General features: G+C 44.8%; 1 protein-coding gene and 1 non-coding gene across 2 annotated transcripts in view; both read right to left on the reverse strand.

Annotated features, from left to right (window-relative positions):
- Nucleotides 1-26,882, reverse strand: part of LOC139264313 (catenin delta-2-like) — a 1,401,072-nt gene that overhangs the window by 1,274,685 nt on the left and 99,505 nt on the right. The window contains exon 2 of the mRNA XM_070880575.1: nt 132-213. Coding sequence (XP_070736676.1) covers nt 132-153 — 22 coding nt within the window. The 5' untranslated portion in view covers nt 154-213. The remainder of the gene's footprint in view (nt 1-131; nt 214-26,882) is intronic.
- Nucleotides 11,418-11,494, reverse strand: trnaf-gaa (transfer RNA phenylalanine (anticodon GAA)). The gene has a single exon. It is a non-coding gene; the product is annotated as a tRNA-Phe (tRNA).

Consider the following 26,882-nt stretch of genomic DNA (forward strand, 5'->3'; position numbering starts at 1 on the left):
CTTAATCAGCAGCGATTGCATTTCATACACATCGAGTTCAAAGGAGTAAAATTAATTTTATTTTCTTTTATAAATTGGTGATATTGAGACGTTTCTTTCGAGAATCGAACTGTCTAACGTGGTCAGCTTACCTCCTGCTGTTGGCAAAGCCATGGGGTAGGACTGGTGTCAGAATCAGTGAAGGTGCCTGTGGCCATTCACATGCTCTTCCTGCTGGAGAAAGAATACATAGAGGTGAGTAGTGTCATAGGATAGACAAAAAAACTCTCAAAATAATTTGTATTAACACTACGGAGCCGAAATTCAGGGTCACATGCGCAGCGATGTCACCATCGCTCCGCCGTTGAGTGACAGCGGCGGAGACTTGGTCCCGCCCAACTTCCACCCCTCACCAGGTCTTACCACCGCATTTCCACCCGCATTATGACCGACTTCCGGTACGACGGGAAAAAACATTCAAAATGGAGAAAATCGATCAGAAGGCCATCTCATTGCACCCGGTGGTAAAAACAGTTAAAAAATCGTAGGTGAGCCAGCTTCATGGTGTGCCTGAATTTTGACCCCTATTTGTTTGCACACCTCGACATTCAACGTTTTGTTTTCATTTTAATCTTTTTCCATACAATTGACCTAATATTTTTCTCACAAAGGCAAGACTTTTACTCTGTACAGTGGAAATATATATTGCTGTATGTACTACAAAAGTCTCTTACTTCCCAACCCATTGTGTGTTACAATGGCAAGACCAGAAAAATTAGAGGAAACCTTTTTTTCAATGTTCCATAAAAATACATTTTTGTAAGAATGTAAATTAAATCCACATCATTCCAAATTCCTTTCAGAACTTAGTACAAGGAGAGGCTCGGCTGGGAGGAGGAAGTCATGCTGTGTTGCATCTCCTAATGGTCAGCTGCAGAATGGGATTCTCAGAAGCATGGCATCAGCCCACTGGACCGGGAATGGTGTGCCGCATCTGGTGGGAAATCCGAAGAAGATGATGGGGAGGGGGGTGGAAATGGAATAAGCATCTGCTCATCTTTACATGTCCACTCTTGTAGGTAAAAACAGATGTTCTTTAAGCACTTTAGTGAATCATGTATGATCTGTGACTGTGCTTAATACCATTGAGCAGACAGCCAAGTGTGGTTAACTGAATTTTTCCCATATTGGATCTTTCTTAATTATGACGGATTTTGAAATTGGCTGAACAATCATTATTTAAGTGCCATCTGAACATAAAAACTTGACTTCAGTTGAAAATTCAGCACTTTCCAACATGGTGTTTTATCATTATCATCATCGTAGGCGGTCCCTCAAACGAGGAAGACTTGCTTTCACAAGAGTTCACAGATGTTTCAATGAAGGACCCGATGTTCCAGTCCTGAACTCCAATTGAAGGGATGGAAGATACTTGTGCATGGAATTTTTTAACGTGTGGTGACCGTTGCACATCAGCCACCACACGGGCTCGACAGAACTAGGCCTTTATCCAGTGGCAAGGGTTGAACCAGGACGACTGGAGACCTGCTCTGCTGCACGGACCTAGTGTGCACAGATATTGCAGTGTGGGCTGGCCCGTGCTGCCCCTGGGCCCTCGGATCTTCTGGGCCCCGTACCCTCATTCGCCCCACCTTCGCTCAAAATGTTCTAGGGTCCGGCACTCCAGCTCTATTTATAGCCTTGACGTGCGGTGGTGTTCTCGAACAGGTCGGGGCGGCCCACAATGTTCCAGGGCCCAGTGCTCCAGCTCTATTTATAGTCCCGACCAGCGGCGTTGTTCTCACACAGAAACTATAATAGCACTGAAGATGGATGATGTAGTGGAGGTGTCAAAAACAGAATCGATTTGATTAGAATTAAGGAATAATAGAAGAGCTATACTATAGGCCACCGAATAGTGGGAAAGAAATGAGGAGCACATTTTGAGATAAATTACAGAAAAATGCAAGAACTACAAAGTAGTGATGATGGGGGAGGAATTCCTGAAAGAGAACTTTCTTGATCAGTGTTTTCTCAGCCCAACTAGGAAGGTAGCAGTGCTGGATCTAGTTATGGGAAATGAAGTGGGGCAAGTGGAGTTTGTTTCAATGGGAGAGCATTTGGGGAACAGTGATTACAATATCATCAGGTTTAGATAGTTATGGAAAAGGAGTAGGAACAATCAAGAATAAAAATACTTCACTGGAGGAGGGCTAATTTCAGTGAGTTGAAAATAGATCTGGTCGAGGTGGAATCAAAACAGGCAAACCAGTAATTGCACAATGGGAGGCCTTCCAAGAGGAGATGGTTCAGGTACACAGTGGACACATTCCTATGAGGAGCAAAGGAAGGGATGAGGGATTTCAGTTACATGGATAGACTGGAGAAGCTGGGATTGTTCTCCTTAGAGCAGAGAAGGTTGAGAGGAGATTTGATGGAAGTGTTCAAAATCATGATGGATCTAGACAGAGTAGATAGAGAGAAATTGTTACAATTGCTGGAAGGGTCGTGAACCTGAGGGTACAGATTTAAGGCGATTGGCAAAAGAACCATGGGCGACATGAGGAAACACGTTTTTACGCAGCGAGTGGTTAGGATCTGGAATGCGCAAATTCAATCGTGGCTTTCAATAAAGAATTAGATAAATAACTGAAGGAAAAAAACTTGCAGGGCTGCAGGGAAAGGGTGGATGAGTAGGACTAGCTGAAGTGCTTTTGCAGAGAGCTATAACCATTCTATCCAAAGCTAAAGTTCCCTGGATGACTAAAGATATAGAGGTTAAAATGAGACAGAAAAAGGCTTGTGACAAATATAACACTCATGATACAATGGAGAACCAAGGTGAATTTAGAAAGTACAGAGGAGATCTAAAAAAGGGAATGAGGGGCAAGAGTATGAGAATAGATTGACATACAAAAGAAACCCAATAATCTTTTATAAACACAGGAATAGTAAAAATGTAGTCAAAGGAAAGGTGAGGCCGAAAAAAGAGATATTCTTATAAGAACATAAGAAATAGGAGCAGGAGTAGGCTACCTGGCCCCGCTCTGCCACCCAACAAGATCATGGCTGATCCGATCCTGGCCCCAACTCCACCCCTCCGCCCGCACCCCGCAACCCCGACCCCCCCCATCATTCAAAAATCCACCCATCTCCACTTCAAATACATTCAATGTCCCAGCCTCTACAGCTCTCCGGGGCAGAGAACCCCAAAGACCCACGTCCCAACTGAAAGAAGAAATCCCGCCCCCCCCCCGGCTTCCGTTCCAAATGGGCGACCCCCCCACCCCAAAACCATGCCCCCCCATGAGGGGAAACATCCTTCCCGCATCCACTCTACCAAGCCCCCCCCAAAATACACACGCTTCACTAATATCACCTCCCATCCCTCGAAACCCCAACGAGTATAGGCCCACCCCGCTCAAACCCCTCCCATTGTGAATGCACATAGGATCTATTTTTGGATTTATCCAAATTCATTAATTTTTGAACTTTGCACAGCTGAAAATCTGGATGATTTAACACTGTTTGGAAGACTTGCCATTCTCTTGAAAGCTGGGATCTATTTTGTTATTAAATACATAGGCCTGGAATTTTCGCTGGGTTGCGCTGATATTTCCAGCACAATTCACTCAAAATCAGCCAGACCAGTGCAAAGGATTGCGGAATTTCAAACGCAAATTACGTTTAGCGCAAATCAAGTTTCCGGGATCTTTTTTGTGCTGGTTTATAAAACATCATGATGGAAGCCGGTCACGTCCACAAAACTGTCTCTGTCCCCAGACTGAATTAATCACCATGGTGAATTTCTGTTAATTACGCCCGTTTACAGGCCTTCGAAGAGGATCTTAAAATTAAGCTTTTTTTATGCACAAGGACACTAATAAGCTTTTAAGGACCTTTTAAAAGCTTTTAAATATATTTTTTTAATTTACTAAGAAACTGACTATTGTACACCAATGTAACAAGTAAATGGTCCTGGATAGTTTTTTGAAGTCCTTTTCAGTTATTTCAAATCAGGTTACTCACAGATGGTAGACTAGACACTGATTAAAAATGCATGCATGTTTGTGATAAACCCATTTTCAGCTGTATTGATAAAACAGCACCAGGTTATCACTCTTAAATATATCAAGGAATCTTTTTAATGCAAATTTAAAAAAAAAAAATCACGATTCAAAACGCTGCCGATTGCACTGGCTCATTGAAGATTTTACATTTGACGTTATGCAAATGAGTTTGAGCAGAAACCTGAGCAAAAGAAAAACACATCTGAAAACGAGAGCAATTTTGAACGCAATTTGCATCCGGATTGCTGAATACGACTAAAGCGGAAACCCTTGGCCATAGAACTTACAACACCAAAACAGCCCATTCGGCCCAACTGGTCTATGCCAGTGTTTATACTCCACACGAGCCTCCTCTCACCCTATCAGCATATCCTTCTATTCCTTTCTTCCTCATGTAACTGGAACTGATGTCCTAGGGGTAACAATTGCTAATGCAGTTCGGGAGTGTTTAAACTAATACGGCAGGGGGATGGGAACCTATGCAGCAAGATAGGGCGAAGTAATATGGAGTCAGAAACAGATGGTAGAAAGGTAAAAAGCAATAGTGAAAGGCCGAGTAAACAAAGGCAAGAAACAAAAAGGGCCACACTACATCATAATTCTCAAAGGACAAAGGCTGTTAAAAAAACAAGCCTGAAGGCTTTGTGTCTTAATGCAAGGAGTATCCGTAATAAGGTGGATGAATTAACTGTGCAAATAGATGTTAACAGATATGATGTGATTGGGATTACAGAGACGTGGCTCCAGGATGATCAGGGCTGGGAACTCAACATCCATGGGTATTCAACATTCAGGAAGGATAGAATAAAATGAAAAGGAGGTGGGGTAGCATGCTGGTTAAAGAGGAGATTAATGCAACAGTTAGGATGGACATTAGCTTGGATGATATGGAATCTATATCGGTAGAGCTGCAGAACACCAAAGAGCAAATAACGTTAGTGGGAGTTGTGTACAGACCTCCAAACAGTAGTAGTGATGTTGGGAGGGCATCAAACAGGAAATTAGGGGTGCATGCAATAAAGGTGCAGCAGTTATCATGGGTGACTTTAATATGCATATAGATTGGGCTAACCAAACTGGAAGCAATATGGTGGAGGAGGATTTCCTGGAGTGCATAAGGGATGGTTTTCTAGACCAATATGTCGAGAAACCAACTAGGGGGGAGGCCATCTTAGACTGGGTGTTGTGTAATGAGAGGATTAATTAGCAATCTCGTTGTGCGAGGCCTCTTCGGAAAGTGACCATAATATGGTGGAATTCTACATTAGGATGGAGAATGAAACAGTTAATTCAGAGACCATGGTCCAGAACTTAAAGAAGGGTAACTTTGAAGGTATGAGGTGTGAATTGGCTAGGATAGATTGGCGAATGATACTTAAGGGGTTGACAGTGGATGGGCAATGGCAGACATTTAGAGACCGCATGGATGAATTACAACAATTGTACATCCCTGTCTGGCGTAAAAATAAAAAAGGGAAGGTGGCTCAACCGTGGCTATCAAGGGAAATCAGGGATAGTATTAAAGCCAAGGAAGTGGCATACAAATTAGCCAGAAATAGCAGTGAACCTGGGGACTGGGAGAAATTTAAGGAGGACAAAGAGTTTGATTAGGGCAGAGAAAATAGAGTACGAGAGGAAGCTTGCAGGGAACATTAAGACGGACTGCAAAAGCTTCTATAGATATGTAAAGAGAAAAAGGTTAGTAAAGACAAAAGTAGGTCCTCTGCAGTCAGAATCAGGGGAAGTCATAACAGGGAACAAAGAAATGGCAGACCAATTGAACAAGTACTTTGGTTCGGTATTCACTAAGGAGGACACAAACAACCTTCCGGATATAAAAGGGGTCAGAGGGTCTAGTAAGAAGGAGGAACTGAGGGAAATCCTTGTTAGTCAGGAAATTGTGTTGGGGAAATTGATGGGATTGAAGGCCGATAAATCCCCAGGGCCTGATGGACTGCATCCAAGAGTACTGAAGGAGGTGGCCTTGGAAATAGCAGATGCATTGATAGTCATTTTCCAACATTCCATAGACTCTGGATCAGTTCCTATGGAGTGGAGGGTAGCCAATGTAACACCACTTTTTAAAAAAGGAGGGAGAGAGAAAACAGGGAATTGTAGACCGGTCAGCCTGACATTGGTAGTGGGTAAAATGATGGAATCAATTATTAAGGATGTCATAGCAGTGCATTTGGAAAGAGGTGACATGATAGCTCCAAGTCAGCATGGATTTGTGAAAGGGAAATCATGCTTGACAAATCTTCTGGAATTTTCTGAGGATGTTTCCAGTAGAGTGGACAAGGGAGAACCAGTTGATGTGGTGTATTTGGACTTTCAGAAGGCTTTCGACAAGTTCCCACACAAGAGATTAATGTGCAAAGTTAAAGCACATGGGCTTGGGGGTAGTGTGCTGGCGTGGATTGAGAACTGGTTAGCGGACAGGAAGCAAAGAGTAGGAGTAAATGGGTACTTTTCAGAATGGCAGGCAGTGACTAGTGGGGTACCGCAAGGTTCTGTGCGGGGGGCCCCAGCTGTTTACATTGTACATTAATGATTTAGACGAGGGGATTAAATTTAATATCTCCAAATTTGCGGACGACACTAAGTTGGGTGGCAATGTGAGCTGCGAGGAGGATGCTCTGAGGCTGCAGAGTGACTTGGATAGGTTAGGTGAGTAGGCAAATGCATGGCAGATGAAGTATAATGTGGATAAATGTGAGGTTATCCACTTTGGTGGTAAAAACAGAGAGACAGACTATTATCTGAATGGTGACAGATTAGGAAAAGGGGAGATGCATCGAGACCTGGGTGTCATGGTACATCAGTCATTGAAGGTTGGCATGCAGATACAGCAGGCGGTTAAGAAAGCAAATGTTGGCCTTCATAGCGAGGGGATTTGAGTACAGGGGCAGGGAGGTGTTACTACAGTTGTACAGGGCCTTGGTGAGGCCACACCTGGAGTATTGTGTACAGTTTTGGTCTCCTAACTTGAGGAAGGACATTCTTGCTATTGAGGGAGTGCAGCGAAGGTTCACCAGATTGATTCCCGGGATGGCGGGACTGACATATCAAGAAAGCCTGGATCAACTGGGTTTGTATTCAGTGGAGTTCAGAAGAATGAGAGGGGATCTCAGAAACATTTAAAATTCTGATGGGTTTGGACAGGTTGGATGCAGGAAGAATGTTCCCAATGTTGGGGAAGTCCAGAACCAGAGGTCACAGTCTAAGGATAAGGGGTAAGCCATTTAGGACCGAGATGAGGAGAAACTTCTTCACCCAGAGAGTGGTGAACTTGTGGAATTCTCTACCACAGAAAGTTGTTGAGACCAATTCACTAAATATATTCAAAAAGGAGTTAGATGTAGTCCTTACTACTAGGGGGATCAAGGGGTATGGTGAGAAATCAGGAATGGGGTACTGAAGTTGCATGTTCAGCCATGAACTCATTGAATGGCGGTGCAGGCTCGAAGGGCCGAATGGCCTACTCCTGCACTTATTTTCTATGTTTCTATGTAGTTATCTAGCTTCTCCTTAAATGCATCTATACAATTTGCCTCAATTACTCCATGTGATAGCACATTCCATGTTCTCACTCGTATCTGAATAAAGAAGCTTCTCCTGAATTCCCTATTCGATTTATTAGTGACTATCTTATATTTATGGCCCTTAGTTTTAAACTCCCTCACAAGTGGAAACATCTTCTCTATGTATACTCTATTGAACCCATTCAAATTTTTAAAGACCTCTATCAGGTCACCTCTCACCCTTCTCTTTCCTAGAGAAAAGAGTCCATGCCTGTTCAGTCATTCCTGATAGTTATGCCCTCTCAGTTCTGGTATCATCACTGCAAGTCAGTCAACAATTGTAAACAGAAAAATGCAAGTTAAGTGTAGAGCGTTTGTCAGAAGTCCCGAAACAGGAACCAGTCTTTTCTTTTTCCAGCTGCTCGAGATCTGCTGTGTATTTCCATAATTTTCAGTATTTATTTCAGATTTCCAGCATTTGTCGATGTTTTTCTCTCTTTTTATTTGTAAATATGGCAGCTGGCATGAAGAAAATGGGATTGAAAAAAATCTGAAAATTTATTTTCACATCACTGCAATAATGATTCTCAGGGCTTCTAGAGGTTTTTCTTCATGCAAGATATGGCAGGGACTTGCATCTAGGTGAGTGGAGGCAAAAACCCATTTACGAGATAGCTGGACTTCTAAAAATAATTTGTTCCTGAGATGTGAACGTCGGCAAGGCCGGCATTTATTGCCCATCCCAAGTTACACCTGGGTGGTGATAGTGGGTCGTTGTACTGGCTTGATACAATTAGCCACTTCCAGTTAAGAGTCAACTACTGTTACTGATACCAGCTTTTTATTTCCATATTTCTTTTAAACTGAATTCAAATTCTCAAATTACAACACAGTGGAATGTACACTCTTTCAGAATGGATGTGTTCGGACTGGACTATCCATATCCATATCTATCCTGTAACCAGTAAAATTGGGCTAAACTCATCTGCGGATCGGGCAATTCTTTGCTGGCAGTGGAGAGGGCTAGATTCGCTGAATTATGGATGAAAACCCCTTTTCTTAATTTCTCTATATTCCTTGTGAATTGAGATGGCCAGACTGCAGTCCGTCTGGCTGTGTGAAGTGGAAAGCTGGATGAAGCACTAACTCTTAAAGAGCAGCTGCTCATTATTAAAGGTCATTCCACTTGTTTTGCCAATTAACGTGAAGTAATGTCAATACTTTGAGCAGATGTTCCCTCAGTCGATCACTGCACATCCAGCCAGAGCGCCGAGCACCTGAGACATGCCAAGAGGACAGGAAGGTGCAGCGGCTTCCTTTTAGAGTGTCCTCGCCACCTCCTTCCCCTCCACGGAGGCCCCTCGAAGGAGTTATGAGGTGCCAGAAAGCGGCAGGCACTCACATCCACTGACGCTGTCAGGTGTGGCTCCAGTTGTGGCAAGGCCATCTTATAACCCTGTACCAAAAGTTTCTTTGGAAAAACTGTTGTCAAAAAGTCAAATACGATACTATGAACCTCATTGCATTTTTGGCATCTTCTGCTGGGTTCAAGAACATTTTTTTAATGTACTCTCATAGTTTTGGAATATATACTCCAATATCTACAATCTACTTTGATACCACGAATGCCTTCCAATGAAAATATTAGATGTAGCTACTGTGGTTCTTCATAACTTTCACCCTTCCCCAAGGCAGGTGGACTTTATTTATAAGCACCTAGCAGATTATCTGAATCCCTTCACATGTGCAATCAATAACTTATTTCAAACCCAGTTGGGTTTTAAGGATATAGATTTTCTCACAATTACAGTGCGTTACAAGGTTTCTTAAGATAGGTTGCAGTTTAATATTGTTTCAACACTACAATAATCTGGAATTCTCCCAAAAAGCTATTGAGGCTGGGTCAGTTAAAAAATTCTAAATTGAGGTCGAGAGAATTTTGTTAGGTAAGTGTATTAAGGGTTATGGGACCAAGGTAGGTAGATGGAGTTGAGGTACAGATCAGTCGTGATCTAACTGAATAACAGATCAGGCTCAAGGGTCTGAATGGCCTACTCCTGTTCCTATGTTCCTAACATTTCCACAATCTCATTGATGGACACATCAATGTTGAGAGAAACCATTACTTTATATTTTCTGGGCCACGGTGCTACAAAAAAACATAATGGCCTAGAAACTGGATAAGACCCTAAAATGGGCGAGAGCACCACCCAGCACAATTTGCCTGGGTCCGTTCTAAGTGGTGCAGGCAGCACATGCTGCCTGCTCATTAACATGACTGTAGCGCTGATCTCAGCGATAAATGGGTGCAGACTTTCTTATATTGATGGTCGCTAGTTTTGCTCTTCCCCAAAAGTGGAAACACTCTCTCTGTGTCTACTTATCAAAAATTTCATAATTTTAAAGATCTCTATTAGGTCTCCCCTCAGCGCCTTCACAAGAGAAAAGAGACCCAGCCTGTTCATCCTTTCCCGATAGGTATAGTCAGCAGTTAAAATGTTTGCACCTCCTCCAGTGCCTCTATATCCTTTTTATAGTAGATCAACCAGAATTGCATAGAGTACTCCAAGTGTGCTCTAACCAAGGTTCGGTACGAATTCAGCATGACCTCTCTACTTTTCAATTCTATCCCTCCAGAAATAAACCCTCGTACTTGCTTTGCTTTTTTTATGGCCTTATTGACCTGCATTCACTATGTTTAGTAATTTAGTGGGCTGCGCGTACATGTTGGCCAAGTTGTGGAGCATGCAGACGACCACCACGAAATGGGACACCTGCTCCGGTGAGCACTGGAGGGCTTCTCCCAAGCCGTCAGAGAACAGAACCATTGCTTGAGCACCCCGATGGTCTGCTCGATGATGTTCCTCGTGGTCGTACGTTTGTCATGTCATGAGCGCTGGGGTTGCGGAGGGGAGTCATCAGCCAGGTGTAGAGCGGAGAGCCCTTGTGTCCGAGCAGCTACTCTTGGGTTTGATGTGGTGGCTGAAAGATTGCTGGCAAAGGATGAAGGCATCATGACTGCTGCCAGGATAGCGGGCATTCACCATCATGATGTGCTGGGCGTGGTCGCACAACAACTGCACATTAAGTGGTACCCTTTGTGGTTATGGACCATCTCAAGATTGGTATACGGTGCCCCCAAAGCCACGCGTGTGCAATCGATGTCGCCTTGCATCATGGGGAGGCCCACTCGTCCTGTTTCTCTGTTCAATGAAGTCCCTTCTTTTGGAGTAGAGAACCTCCCGGATGCAGCGATGGACAACAAACTGGGAGATTGTAGTTATTTCGGCAACTGCAGACTGGAAGGATCGGCTGGCGCAAAAATTGCAGGCCACGGTGACCATGAGGGCCACTGGGAGAGTCGTTGTCGCCCTGTGCTGAGGCTGCAGGTCTGATTTCAAGAGGTGGCAAGGTTCTGTGACCACCTCCATGGTGAAGTGGAACCTATTCTTGTCTTAAGTGCAGGTAGGAGAAATGCTCTTGGAAGACCCTAGGTGTGTAAGGCCTCCTGCTGAGAGCCCTCCTGCCCCTCCTCCTCCCTCTGTGAGCATCTTCTCTTCTTCTTCGCTGCCTTCGTTCCATCTCCCCATCATACTCAAGCATGAGGGGGACTGAAAGTAGAGCCCCTATGACTGTGAGCAAGTGATGTGAGCAGAACTCTCTAAATGAGAAACAAGGCCTTCTCCACTTACAGCCACACTCTCAGTCACCTCAGCAAATTTAACCAACTCTAGAAAGGCCCAAACAGTTGCACAAACTTAGAACCAGTAGAAATTAAAAAGCAAATCAGCTGCAAGTTGTTGATGCTTTCTTCAAATAGCACTGCTGCAGGGTTCCTTCCAGAAATTGCCGAAACCCGGGATTGAACCAGGAATCTTTAGATCTTCAGTCTAACGCTCTCCCAACTGAGTTATTCTTTCCTGCTGCTGAACACTTCGTCAGCTGGTCGTGATTAGGAGAGGCCGTTAAATGAAGCAACGATGTCTAAAATGGCAGATCATGTGTCAAATCAGCGGTGCGGACTCATTGACATCACGATCTGCCTCAATACGTGGAGCGCTGGCAACAGCAACACTACTGACCTCCCCAAAATGACGAGTACCGCAGGACCCACCAGAAGCGATTCAGCCGCCATTTTATTCATCAAAACCGACTGCCGCTAAAAACCCCCAAATTTTGCGGCTAAAGAAATTATATTATAATGTGACTCTTGTCAGCTATGCAGGAATAAATGGTCTCGCTTGCCAATGGCAAATTACAGCTCATTCTCCGTTTGATTTCTGCATTTACAAGGTTGCTTCTAACACAGAGGTTACTAGTCACTTTTGGGATAGAAATGCATTGAACAAAAAGTATCTTCTAAACATTTCCCTTGTGTTTCACACTGCCTTTTGGATCTGACCATTCATTTTCCAGAAAATTGGCCTTTAACTGCTTGAAAACTGGATCTAAAAGCCAGTTCTTCTGAGAGTTGAGTCGCAATAGTCTGAAGATTCACCTAAACACCTCAGCTGCATCAATTAGGGGAACCTACCTATCTAACAAGTTGCCTCATTGTTGCCTGGCAGTCAACTCACATCCTGATGAGATAATTCATTGACGCTGCAGTGAAGTTGAACAGCCCTAGGAAAAACCAGCTCATATTGTCACTAACTGCAGTTGGCTTAATCTCTAGAATATTTAAATCGAAATGTAAAATGACTAATAACCAGGAAATTAGCTTCTAAGGAGGAGAAGTAGAAATACTAGATGGCACAACATGTTAATGTGTTAAAATCAAAATATCATATCACACAGCTGGATCTTAGGTTGGGCATTCTCATCTAAATAATCCAGCCAGATGATCAAGTTTTCACACACTTATTGCCAGGATAAATTGTCAAAAATTTGAAACCATTTCCTTTAAAGCCCATATTAAAAAAAGTAATTGGCCAATGAGAGAGAAACTATTTGAAGCACCAAGACAGTACCAATCTTCGGTAAGCTATTTAATGTTTTTAACTTATAGTGGACTGGTCTTGGAAGGGGGAGGGGAGAAAGAGAGGGGAATATGAAAGTGAAATTTGGTAATAATATAATAAAAGTTATCTCTCAGATTAGTTACTTGTAGCATACGGCCATTTTCACAAAAAGTTCTTGTTCCTCCATAATTAGACAGTCATTGTGATCTCTCAGCCACATGCTCGGAGTGGAGCATGCAGTAGACCTGTTGCTATTTGTGCTGTGAGTGAGTCTGGGTAAAAAAAATAAAACATCAAGTTTGTTCGAATGAGATTAGCACTCAGGGAAGCAGAATATTTCAGCTCCAGAACCAGTGGACTTGTTTTAATTGATAATAACCGTTACTGAATTTCTCAATTCCTGTCATTAAGGATTTGGACTGCTTATTATTTGGCACTAACACTGGCATGCATCATGGTGGAGCTGTCAAATGGATTTACCCAATACTTCTACAAAAACAACCTTCTCTACAAGGGCAGACAGTGAGCTCATTGGAGTATAGCCAGTAATGACCTGCACTAAAGTAGCTGTGTGTTTCGTGTAGACTGGTGATACCTAAACACAGGGCACGATTTCAACATGAAGCAAGTTCCAGACAGGGCACAGACAAAAGCTTTTCAGGTAACAGAGTGGCACACATGGCCACTACTATGGGATTTGATGGTCTTGATATCTCCTGCGCCCTCATGGGCTCACAACTGCAATTAGTCTAATTCGAGAGGTGGAGCTTCTATCTATGTAGCATCGCTTCATATCATTCTTGTCAAGAGGCACACAAAACATTTTAATTGCCCAAGTACACTCGATGCAGCAGCTGATGGGTAATTGCTCCCTTCAACACCAAAGTGATCTGGTTGCAAATGTGGAGGCTTCACCCAAGGTCAAAGCTAGCACCATCCTGCCGCTTACAAACACACATATACACAACCGCTAAAGCATCACCCAATTTAGCTTGCAATGCAAGCTCTGGTTGAAGGTGTCTATTGGAGCCAGTATTTAAGCATATGTTCTTCGTCTGTTATTGTAGGCTTTGGAAAAGCAACCCGCCTTCACTGCTAGTTACCCCCTAAGCCAATACATCGCAGCACTTTCCACCATGCTGGAAAGCACCACTACATCTACGGATGCCACACAGGATGCAGATAATGAGCTTCAGGTAGTAGCATTGATGCAGTCGAAGTGCACAGGTGAGAAGGAGCAAGCGGTGTTGGAGCAAGAATCCATTACATGGATACCATTATAAACAACAAATTGGGCAATCTTTTCATGGTCTTATTGCATGTGAAGGTACTGGTCTTGCACAACAATGTATCAGTTGTTTGGGTTATCTGTAGGAAGCAAATTGGGTGATGCTGATGACTATCGTATCCTAGCTTGGAAGGATGCGCAGGCAAAAAAAATCTAGAGAGGAGAGAGCTTTGGCTGCCAGTGGATTTAGAAGTAGGTCTCATTGTGGAAGATAGCTCAGCTCTGCAATTGCCTCCCTGTTGAACAACAGCCTGTGGAGGCAGTTCTCTTCAGTCAATGCCAAGTAGCTATGCCTAGGCATGCAGAAGCAATTGCTGACATAATGTCAGGTATGTGCAGCGTGCCTCTGGTGCCTGCTGATCTCCCTGGCATGCCTTCTTCGATCATATTCTTCCTCTTGCATCAAATCTCGTAAGTTGGAATGCTTTAATAACAATCCTCCAATCTTGCACTAGGATGGCATAATCTTGCTGGTCTTTGGTGCCCATTCTAACCGGGTGGGACATAAACCCAAGAAAATTGAGGGCTGCATCATAACGTCCTTATTTGAATGGAATTTCAATGTCTAATAAAGCTCTAGCATATTTAGTGAAAGAGTGAGTGGTGCCAATGGGAAACCAGGCATGGAAAGTTCTGCAATGACCAAACTGAGCTGGGAGGTGCCAAGTTTCCAAATGTATTTTCTAGTTTCCTCCAGTTGGAAAATGTACCCCAATGACTGTAAAAGAGGTCATTGTGAATTTTCGGTGTAATTGCTGGTAAGAATAATGATGGTGGATACACTTAGCAAAGTTGCATCTTTGACAGAGAATACAATGGGAGTTAGAATGTGACTGCAGTTGCACTAATAGAGAGCGCTGTTGCAAGAGTTTTAAGGGAGTTCACAGGAAGTACTATGTAGGTATTGTGTGAGTGAAGAACTTTCTAGTACATTCTACACCTACGTACCAGATGCTTCACTGAATAGCAGTACATAAAATGCTGGGTGCCTCTGTGGAAGTCTGCGTTTCAGAACATCCCACTAGCATGGGAATTAATGGAGCGGTTCTAAAAAGGTGGCTCACCACCACCTCTCTTCACACTGCAAGTTTTAGACCTTAATCCTGTTTTTAAGAGGACATGTTGATAGCAGGTCCGGCTCGTCTGAACAACAAGGAAGAGGAAGTCGGAAAGATGGGTCAAACAAGCTACTCTCATGTTTCTCTTCGCAGCTGTCTGAAAATTGAGATCGACAGAGATCTGGGAGCAGGATAAATGTCCATACTTTCACTTGGGGAACCCCAAGAGAAAAGGAAATGTTCGACTCTGCTGTCAAGATGGAATATCTGCAATTTCTAACAACAAAGTAGAGAGTAGAGACTCTGGTCTTGTACTCTATCTAAAAACAAAAAACAGGCCTATGATCTTACCAATATAATATCAAGAGTTTCAAAATAGTTTTCCCAAAAGAAAATGTACTGGGGGTGAAATTGGTGTTGGTGCAAAATGGGCAATATTGAATCGGCAGGTCGTTTTATGTCCTAATGGAAGTCAATTGAAAAGAAAATTGGTCAGTGTGTAAAATGGGCTGCCAATTCAGTATCGCCCATTTTGTATTACCACCCAAGAAAAATTTCACCCTCATTAAGTTGAAACCTAATGCAAGGTCAGCAGCACCACATTAAATGTCTAGTAATTCTACATCATCAATCTCCTCTCCCTTCCCCCTCCCCCTCTGTAAAATCTGTTCCCTAATGGTATAATGCTACCAATAAATCAAATGCTAAGCAACAATATTAAAGGAAGCATAAAGGCTCAATATCTACATGCTATTTTTAATATTCCTATTAATTCTGTATTAGAAACAAAAGTAGTGTGTTAAGTTAATTGTGCAACTAGAAAAGAGGAGAAAAAAAATCCCATTGTGGTTAACAGATTGTGTTCTTTCTGGAGATCAAGTCATCGTGTGAATGGATTATGAGCCACACAAGCATGTGGGAAGTGACATCGGTGGATAATTCCTTCTAATCAATGTCAAACTAAGATTGACCTCTTCAACAGCATCTTCCAAACCAGTGAGTATCACCTTCTAGAAGGACAAGGACAGCAGGTGCATGGGAACACCATCACGTCCAAGTTGCCCTACAAGTCACACATCATTGTGATTTGGACATATATCACTATTCCTTCATCGTTGCTGGGTGAAAATCCTGGAATTTCCCACCGAACAGCACTAGAGGAGCATCTTCACCAGACGGACTGGAGCGGTTCAAAAAGCTGGCTCACCACCAGCTGCTCAAGGCAACTAGCGACGGGCAATAAATGTTGGCCTCGTCAGCAACTTGTACATCCCGAGAATTAATAACTAAAAAATACTTTTTCTAGGTAAAATGTATCACATGCTACTCTCTACTATTTTGACATTGATTTATAGGACCATTTGAATGTTACATAAAGCAATATATTGTTCAGGTGGTACAGTGATAGCATTTGGGCAGTATGAATTTACTACAGTTACAGTTTATATGCGATTAATTCCCATGCTTGTGGGATAGTCTGGAACAGCTGCTAGAAATGCATACAAAGGTTCTGCTCACTCACTCTCTGAATCTTGCTTCAGTGTTACTTCAACATCTTGCAGGCACTATTTGAAGAGGTCCACCATGAACTCCAACATCCACAATGCAAGAACAACGATGTTCATGTGGTCTGTACTCATCCGGGTGAACCAAAAAATTCAAATGAGGCATCACAGGGTCAAGAAGAACAGAAATCAATGTACTAGCTTATTAAGCCTTTGTGGGAAAATTGTCGGGTAGCTGATATTAGTGTCTAGACAGTGAGGTGAAGCTGCACAAGTCGTGTATTTATGATTCAGTCGCTTTCAGAAACTAACGCGAGTGTCAGAAACTGCAAAGAGTAAATTAGTGAGGAAATGTTTTTTTTTTTAAATAACCCCCCCCTCCCACCACCCCCAGTTCTTTTGAAGCATCCTGTAGTCAATAGAATCCCCTAATGAAATCCCACATCATCCTGACAGGCAAATGAATGAGGCAGACGTATACTATTCTTCACAAATTCAGGCAATAAATCCCTTGTCTGAGAGGAATGCATATTAGCTTCAAGGGCAAGGAACTTCCATTTAATTGAGGAGCTTTGGTCAAACGTATCGACAAAGATATCCTCCAGGGTAAAAATAACACATCTGCTAACAGGCAGAAGCACCACATGGAATTCAACGAAGTCTTTATTTACCTAGCGAGCAGGTAGATTTTGTGACCTGCTGACCATTACAGCCCTTTTCAGACCTCATTGTGTGCTTTGTACAGCTGAATTTTCCTTTTACACCAGATTCACGGGTTCCGAGTGTTCCCATTTTATATTAACTACACATAATCTGACAACAGAGCAGCGACAGAATGCTTCAATCTTGTGCTCTCTGTGGTATGATGTCCATTACACTATTGTCTCAAAATTACTCTTTTCATTTACATTTTCCTGTTGCCTTATTTGTGTGAAATTTCTTTGAACAGTTAAAGCCAAAATGTGACCTGAATTTATATTTTTTGGCATTTTCTCCAGGGTCATATGACTTGCTGTCTCAGGACTATGCATAATTTCGATAGATTACTCCATTTTATAAAATAATATCAAGGGAATATACAACTTTGTAACCATTAGTCCAGAAACTCTAGGTCAAGCTATTATTATCTGCACTTGAGGGCTAAATTGAAGTAAAAGTGAGGTGGTTAACTTTGGACATGATTTGGCTACAAAAAGATGCCCATGACTAACTATTTAATGATTTGATTGCTCCTGCTCTTAACTCAGCAGAGGAATCAAAATATTTTTGTGAGACGATTAATCATCTATGGAAATGGAATATGATTGCCCTCTATAAATACTGCTTGATTTGTCGACATTTGCTGTTTAAATATCCTTATGGTATAGCACAGGTGAAAGTGCTGTCATAAGAATTGAAAGTATAATCTATCTTCCATCAATTGTTATACAAAGATTTTCAATGATACTTCTATTCCTCCCCCATCGATATCTATCTTCAATGTAAACACAAAGTTGCTCTGCACCAGTGGAACTGCAGCAGAGTGGGCAATAAGGGCGCCCAAGTGATGAGGACCAGACCACGCCCCAGATTATGGGGACAGGATCATATGCATAGCAGGAGCAGAAGCATCATGCCAGTTAAAGTGGTCTCAACTGAGCCTCACCCCTGATCTTCTAGAAATAAGAATCGGAGAAATGATGTGGCACTCCAACTGAGGATAGGAGACCCAAAAAAGGGCCCAATGAAAATTTATCTTGGTGTCTTCAGCTCCCCAGAGGGCTATGAGGGCATTGTTATATATGCAGACTATAGATATACTCTTTGTGTAGTCACTGTATAGTTGCATAAAATGGAGACTTGTTACCTGATGTACTTTCAATAAGGTTTACACTGTGTATATATTATGCTGGCACCAATAGAGGGTGCAACTGGGGGAGACCGGGGTTTCCTGCCCCTGTGGCAGAGGCTGTCCACCAGAGGGCAATGCGGTGTGAGACCTGAGGGTCACCTGCATAGGTGTGCAGGGCCCAGTATAAAAAGCTGCCCACCATGCTTGTGCCTCACTCTGGAGTTATGAATAAAGGACAAAGGTCACTACAGTTTAAGTACAACACATTGCCTCATGGAGTCATTCATAAGTACATTACAGACATAACAACTGGCGACGAGAATATGGATTTTTACGCGATTATGGTTACCTTTGGCACACTAAAAGACTTTTCAGAGGGTGATGATTGGGATGCCTTCACGGAAAGGCTCGAGCAATATTTTGTGGCAAACGACCTAGCAGGGGAGAGGGATACATTGGCAGAGAAGTGCAAGGCTATACTGCTGACCAGTTGTGGGCCCGAGGTCTACCGCCTCACCAGGGACTTGCTGGCACCCACGAAGGCCAAGGATAAGACATACGATGAGCTGACTGAACTAATTCGCAACCAACTGAAGCCAAAACAGAGCATCCGCACGGCCAGGCGCAGATTTTACACTCACCGCAGACCTGAGGACCAGGAGATTGCAAAATATGTTGCCGACCTCAGGAGACCTGCGGCAGTGTGTGATTTCGGCACGCACCTCAACAAAGCATTGCGAGACATCTTCCTTATGGGAACTGGCCACAAGGGCCTCCTTCACAAGCTATTATCTGCTGACTCCACAGTCAACCTGCAGAAGCCCATCAGCATCAGTCAGGCGTTCATGAACTCGACCTGCAGCACCAAGCAAATTATTCATCCTGTGGACTCAAACCCGGCAAGTACTGTACACAGAATGGTGCCTTTCACAGGCAAGACTGTAGAACGTGGCTCTTCCCAGGGCAGAGAGCACAGACCTCAGGATTCCAAAACTCAGAGTCCACCGAGGGGTGCTAACCTAGTAACACCATGCTGGCATTGTGGAGGAAACCATAGGGCTCACCAGTGGCGGTTTGCTGAGTACGTATGCAAAGCCTGTAACATGAAGGGCCACCTCCAGCGTATGTGTAAAAGAAATACGACTCACCGTCTAGCAGAGGAGTTAGTAGATGACTTTGAATCCAGCGGGGAATATGATGATTCGGCCAGAGAGGCAGCTCAGCCCCAAGAAGAAGTGTATGGAGTGTATACCTGCACCACCGATTGTCCTCCAGTGAAGATGGAAGTAGAGTTAAATGGCGTTCCAGTCTTCATGGAATTGGGCACGGGAGCGACCCAGTCAGTGATGAACCAGGATGCCTTTGAGAGGCTATGGAACGAAAAACAACCCGAGCTGGTTCCAGTACAGGAAAAGCTGCACAGCTGCACCAAGGAGCTGATCCCAGTCCTTGGTAGTGCGGATGTAAGTGTAATCTATAATGATATGGTGCACAAGTTACCTCTGTGGATTGTTGCAGGTGATGGTCCAATGCTACTCAGAAGAAAATGGATGGGGAAGATCCAGTGGAAATGGGAAGACCTCTTCACTCCAGTAATCGCTGTCCATCATGCTCAGAGGCAGAGCAAAACCTCACCTTCGTTTGGGCCAGGCACCAGAGAACAGACCAGCGCAGCACCTGAGGCACAGACCGTCCATCACGACTGTGTGGCAACGATCCGACTACCTTCCTGGCTCCAGTGGCAGGACTCCTGGGGAGGAAGATCAAATTCACAGGCACTCTTCCAGCTTTTGTGGCAGAATCACGGGAGAGAAGGATCAAGGCAGTTGACGTCGAGGACAGAGGCAAAATTGCTTCCCTGCTGCAGCGAGGTGCAGCGTGGCTGAAAAATAAGATGGTCGTGGCCATACCATGAGGTGCAACGCTGAGGGACCAACACATGGTGTCTAGCAAAGGATTTTATTGGGGTAAAGCCAGCAAGGTTCTCTTAAAGGAGACCTGCAACCAACTGAACTTAGAGACATTGTATGCATGGCAATCAAATGTAACAAACCGATTAAGATTGTGAACAAAATGTTGTTGAGAGATGTCGGTACCAGTCCGAATGTAAAGAACAAAATGTTGTTGAGAGATGTCGGGAACAGAGTGTCCCCAAAAGTAGCAAGCGAGCGAATTCGGGAGGGTAAAGGCACTGATCCTGATACCCTGCCCCCGGGTCTATCCCATGCTGCAGGCACCCCATGGCACTATTCGCCATGGACCTGGAAACGAAAACGGTGCCAATACGCGCAGTCGGCGCCATTGCCCACCACGCGGGTGGAGATGGCGCAGCCCCCAGACCCAATTGCTACCTCAGCCATGTCCGGGAGCGAAAGGTCAGAACCAACGAGTTCCCCAAATGGGACCTGGAACAGCCAGGTTCCCAACACCATTAGAGAGCAGGCAGAAAATTCTGCAGCCCTCAAAGGAGGACAGGGAGGCCACACACACCTGTGGCTCTGCCCACCACTAGGCAACAGCAAAGGCCCCGAGTCCAGGCAAGGTGAGCGAACCAAGCCCACCCCGCTAGCAGGGGGCGCAGCGCCGCCATCAGACGAGTAGGACTCCGTCCGGTTGCTCTGGAACTAGCGTCCTCGCATACCTGTACTGTTACCTCAGTGCTGACCATGACTGAACCATGAATGCAATCTACCCAATCCTGGCGCACAACCGTAAAACGTAATGAATGTAAGTCACTGAACCAAGGTGTCACGATACAAACTGTAACTGTACTTGCACTGTGTCTGATCCTGTATGTTAATGTAACGGGTCAGCTGCATGATCCTGCTGGGGGGGGGGGCGGGAATGAATGTATGTAGCCATGGACACACACATGACTCACACCCAGAACCCTCTGGAACCTCCACTACATCATCGAACCATCCAAACTGGTAACCACTATCCAACCTTGTGGCAAAAGGACTTGGGGGTTAACAGGGAGAAAGCCAAGCCAAAGCACAACCAAGGTGCAAGGGCTATTGGGGCACTTAAGTCTGGGGAGAGCTAAGCCAGAGCACATAGTGCAAAGGTAATCAGCACAAAAGACTTGGGGGAGAGTGATGTTAATATATGCAGACTATAGATATACTCTTTGTGTAGTCACTGTATAGTTGCACAAGATGGAGACTTGTTACCTGATGTACTTTCAATAAGGTTTACACTGTGTATATACTATGCTGGCACCACTAGAGGGTGCAACTGGTGGAGACCGGGGTTTCCTGCCCCTGTGGCAGAGGCTGTCCACCAGAAGGCACTGCGGTGGGAGACCTGAGGGTCACCTGCATAGATGTACAGGGCCCAATATAAAAGGCTGCCCACCATGCTTGTGCCTCACTCTGGAGTTACAAATAAAGGACTAAGGTCACTACAGTTTGACTACAACACATTGCCTCGTGGAGTCATTCATAAGTACATTACAGACATGACATAAGCATTTTCTGGGATTGATTGGCTTTGACTGGAAGGGTTCTGGAGCCTGAGAAGAATTCAGATCAGCTTTCAGTTGATTAAAGTTCTGCTGAGGCCTGGTTTAAGGTGGTATTGGGTGGGTTTTACGTGTAGCCTAGGACACTTCCAGACAGATCCCTTTAATATAAAGGGCTGGTCAAAATTCATCTATGTACCCCCCCCACCCCCCACACTCTGAATTTCCTGTAAGGGTAAAAGCAGAGCAGAACCTAGTCCCACACCATGTTTCAATCCCCTAATCAGAGATCGACCACACCTACACCTGAAGCCCGATCAGAATTTGAGGGTTGGTAGATTTAGCAAATATTTCCTATTCATCATAATCGGAAGCCATTTCTGCATCACACAGATAACTTAAGTTTATAAATTATAGTTCAGCCATATGCAAATTTCTTGGAAAGGAGAAAGCAAACTAATGAAATCATTCAAGAGACATTTTAGAAATGCTTCTGTCTGCCATTTTTATGCCTCAGTCTACTGATTAAGGGCTCAATATAAGGTTTGTGACATAAAAACATTTATAAATCCATATTTCACAATGACATGACAAAAACATCCCTATATTATTTCCTTTACTTTGAGTACATTCATGAATGATTCTACTTGAAGGCCTCAGCCATCTGCCAACTGCTCAACTGCCCCATTGGCTCAACCGTCTCCAAGAAGCCATTCCTCCAGTCACCACTTCTCAAGCTGCTGCCCCACTCTCATGCATTGTCTGACCATGATGCAGCCCATTCCCAGGCCCCTCTCATCTCCCTGCCCCGCAACTCACCAAGACAGTCAAGCCCAGCCCCAGGCCGCCAGCTCCACCGTCCTACATACGTCACTCCTACACACTGCTCTCTGACGTATCCCACTCCCGAGTTGCAGGGATCTTTTGAATTCTTGGTTCCATGTTTCCCCGCTGGCTGCTGACCAAGTCACCACTCCAGTCTCACTGCCAATCTCGTTCCCAGGCCATCCTCCTGTCAGTGTTTCAAAACAATGAGGTGGTAGTTTCTCTTCCACTCTATTAACTTACCACATGTATGATTATTTTTGTATTTCAAACTATTTTACATTTTATCATATGTAAAAAATGAGTATTGCTTAATGATTTATCCTTGCTCATCCTTCTGCATCACAGCTCCACTCCATCCCAGCCAACCTGCACCACTCCTGAGCCATCCTCTCCCTCCTGCATTTGTTTCAACTTTCCAAACACAACACAAGACCAGCTGCATGCAACATCATGGGCCGTCAACTAATATCTAGAGAAAACACACAGTGGGGCCAATTTACATTTTGAGAAGATGGCATGTGGTAGGGGATCGCACCATCCACTTGATGTCCTCATCGTGAGACTGAAGCCATTATTATGGCCGGGCCTCATCGGCATGACATCGGCAAGTACTAAACCAATGGTCACAGGCAGCCTGCTGGGATGGGGGGGGGGGAGGCATGGGGCAAGAAGGGTCAAGGTGAGGCAGGAAATCTGGTGGCTCCTCTGCAGAGCCAAGCCGGGATTCAGGACTTAAAGGGGGAGTGCATGGATGGGCCAGCAGCAGGTAGAACAATCTTTGTGAGGCTAGATGGGAGTATTCATGCTCTTCCTGGCCCCACAATAATCAATGACATGGGTGTTTTGCGAGATTTCCTGAGGAGTACTGGTTTGGCTGCTCTACGCCGAGTACCAATGGACGAAGCTATGCCCATTAGTACTATAAAATTTCATTGGGATCCTACAAATGGGGTAGGACCCTGATTTTCAGATATCAAGTTAGACTATACCTGAACGGGCGGTGCAGTGTATGGAGAAAGAGTCAGACTGAACACTGTGAGCTCAAAGTAAAGTGTGACCTTAGTCTTTTATTGCAGGTCTCCAGAGTGCCTCTCCAACCTGTGAGGCCTCCTTAAATACCTGTGCTCCCAAGGGATTATGGGATCCCTTGGGACTCCAGGAGATGAGCCCTCTGTTGGCTGTACAGAGTAAATACAAGTTTACATATATAATAACACTCCCCCAAAAGTCAATAGTGTAACTATTTACAATGTGAGTGGATCTGGGGCCCTTCTTGACCTGGTTGATCATCTCGGTGTGAAAGCTGGTGTTGTTGAATCATTTGTTGGGTCCTCGGTGGGCTGCTGTGCAGCTGGCCTTGCTGGGCTGCTTGGTGTGTTGGGCCCTGCTGGGCTGCTGTGGATGATGGGTTCTGCTTCGTGGTCAACCGTGGTGCCGGTTGCCATTGGTGTGTATGTTGGAGGATCAAAAAAGGTAGGGTCCAAGGTGGGTTGCTCAGGATAGTCAGTGAATCTGAGTTTGATTTGGTCCAAGTGTTTCCGGTGAATGAGTCCATTTGAAAGTTTGACCCCAAACGCCCTGCTCCCCTCTTTGGCCACGATAGTGCCGGGAAGCCACTTGGGACCTTGTTCATAATTTAATACAAATACAGGATGATTGATTTCAATCTCGCGTGACACATTTGCGCTATCATGGAATGCACTTTGTTGAAGCCGCCTGCTCTCTACTTGTTCATGTAGGTCAGGGTGAACTAACAAGAGCCTTGCCTGAAGTGCTCTTTTCATGAGCAGTTCAGCAGGTGGGATCCCAGTGAGTGAGTGGGGTCGCGTGCAGTAGCTAAGCAGGACTCGGGATAGACGAGTCTGCAGTGAGCCTTCAGTTACCCTCTTCAAGCCTTGCTTGATGGTTTGCACTGCTCTCTCTGCCTGACCACTGGATGCTAGTTTAAACGGGGCAGATGTGACATATTTGATCCCGCTACGGGTCATGAATTCTTTGAACTCAGCACCGGTAAAACATGGTCCATTGTCGCTCACCAGGACATCGGGTAGGCCGTGTGTGGCAAACATGGCCCGCAGACTTTCAGTTGTGTCAGTGGACGTGCTAGCCAACATTATCTCACATTCAATCCACTTGGAGTATGCGTTTACAAGCACAAGGAACATTTTACCCAAGAACGGGCCTGTATAGTCGACGTGTATCCTAGACCACGGTTTGGAGGGCCAAGACCATAAACTTAGCGGCGCCTCCCTGGGTACATTGCTTAACTGCGAGCATGTATTATATTTGTGAACACAGGACTCTAAGTCCGCATCGATACCGGGCTACCACATGTGGGATCTGGCTATCGCTTTCATCATTACAATGCCTGGGTGGGTACTGTGAAGGTCATTGATGAAGGTGTCTCTGCCCTTCTTGGGGACCACTACTCAATTGCCCCACAGAAGGCAGTCTGCCTGTATAGACATTTCATTTTTGCGCCACTGGAACGGCTTTATCTCTTCCTGCATTTCCACTGGGACACTGGACCAGCTCCCAAGAAGCACACAGCTTTTGACTAGAGATAATAACGTGTCCTGGCTTGTCCAGGTTTTGATCTGCCGGGCAGTGACGGGTGATTGCTCACTCTCAAATGCTTCCATAACCATGGCTCGATCTGCGGGTTGCGGCATTTCCACCCCCGTGGTGGGCAATGGCAGCCTACTGAGAGCATCGACGCAGTTGTCTGTGCCTAGCCTGTAGAGGATGGCGTAGTTGTATGCAGACGTGAGCACCCATCTCTGGATGAGGGCTGACGTGTTGGTATTTATCCCTTTACTCTTGGAGAACAGGGATATAAGTGGCTTATGGTCAGTTTCCAATTCGAATTTTAGCCCAAACAGGTATTGATGCATTTTCTTTACCCCATAGACACACGCTAACGCTTCTTTCTCAATCATGCTGTAGGCTCTCTCAGCCTTAGACAGATTCCTGGATGCATAAGCAACCGGTTGCAGTTTCCCGAAATCATTAGCTTGTTGCAATACATACCCGACGCCATATGACAACACATCACATGCTCGTACCAAACACTGACATGGATCATACAACACAAGCAATTTGTTTCTCGCTTTTACAAAGGCATTTTCTTGCCTTTTGCCCCAAACCCATTCGTCCCCTTTTCGTAGTAAGACATGCAGTGGTTCTAACACTGTGCTGAGACCTGGTAAGAAGTTACCAAAGTAATTCAGGAGTCCGGACGTCGTCCCAGTTCCAGCATATCTTTCCCAGCCAGATCCTGCCGAGCAGCGTGGGACCATCGCCCGGTACCATCTACAGTGGTAGCTTGTGCACCGCTCCATCATAGGAGACCTTTACAGTAGCACTGCCGATTCCTGGAATCAGTTCTTTCGTGTAAGTTCTTAGTTTTGTGCAAACTGGAGTTAAGACTGGCCTTGAGGCCTTGTTGCACCACAACCTTTCGAAAGTCTTTTTGCCCATGATGGACTGGCTCGGGCCCGTGTCCAGCTCCGTTGACATCGGGAGTCCATTTCGTTCAACATTCAGCATTATCGGGGGACAATTTGTGGTGAATGTGTGCACCCCATGTATCTCTGCCTCCTCGATCTGAGGCTCTGGTTCATCATGATCCTCCGTGGATCTGTCCTCCTCTGCAACATGGTGGTTTGCAGGTTTAACAGGCTTTGCAGCTCGCTTGCACACTTGTTGGAGGTGTCCCTTTGTTCCACAGCCCTTGAAAATGTACTCTTTGAATCGGCATGAATGGAAACGATGATCACCCCGCGGCGCCAACAAGGTGTTAATGGCCTTGTATTCATCACCCTTAATGGTGGACTCGAGACATCTGCGGACGTGTAGCTGCAGGCATGTGTGACCTGCCCTGTACATTACGATTCGAAAACAACATCACTTTGTTCACAGTACTTGTGTGCTGAGAGATTTGCTTCGTATTGTCACTGGTGGCAATGAACGCCTGGGCTATCGCTATGGACTTACTGAAGGTTGGAGTCTCTACAGTCAAAAGTTTGCGAAGTATGGTTTCGTGGCCAATGCCAAGTACGAAAAAGTCTCTGAGCATGTGCTCCAAATTCGTAATGTCCTGCAAGGCGTCTTAGCTCGTCGACATATCTCGCCACTTCCTGGTCTTCAGACCTTTTGTAGGTCTAGAATCGGTACCTCGCCATCAGAACGCTTTCTTTTGGATTCAAATGCTCTCGGATCAGTGTGCACAAATCGTCGTATGATTTCTCCATGGGTTTCGCTGGAGTGAGCCGATTCTTCATGAGGCCATACGTTGGTGCCCCACAGACGGTGAGGAGGATCATCCTTCATTTGGCAGCGCTCTCTTCTCCATCTAGCTCATTGGCCATGAAGTATT

The sequence above is a fragment of the Pristiophorus japonicus genome, chromosome 5, assembly GCF_044704955.1.
Source record: "Pristiophorus japonicus isolate sPriJap1 chromosome 5, sPriJap1.hap1, whole genome shotgun sequence".
Lineage (NCBI taxonomy): Eukaryota > Metazoa > Chordata > Chondrichthyes > Pristiophoridae > Pristiophorus > Pristiophorus japonicus.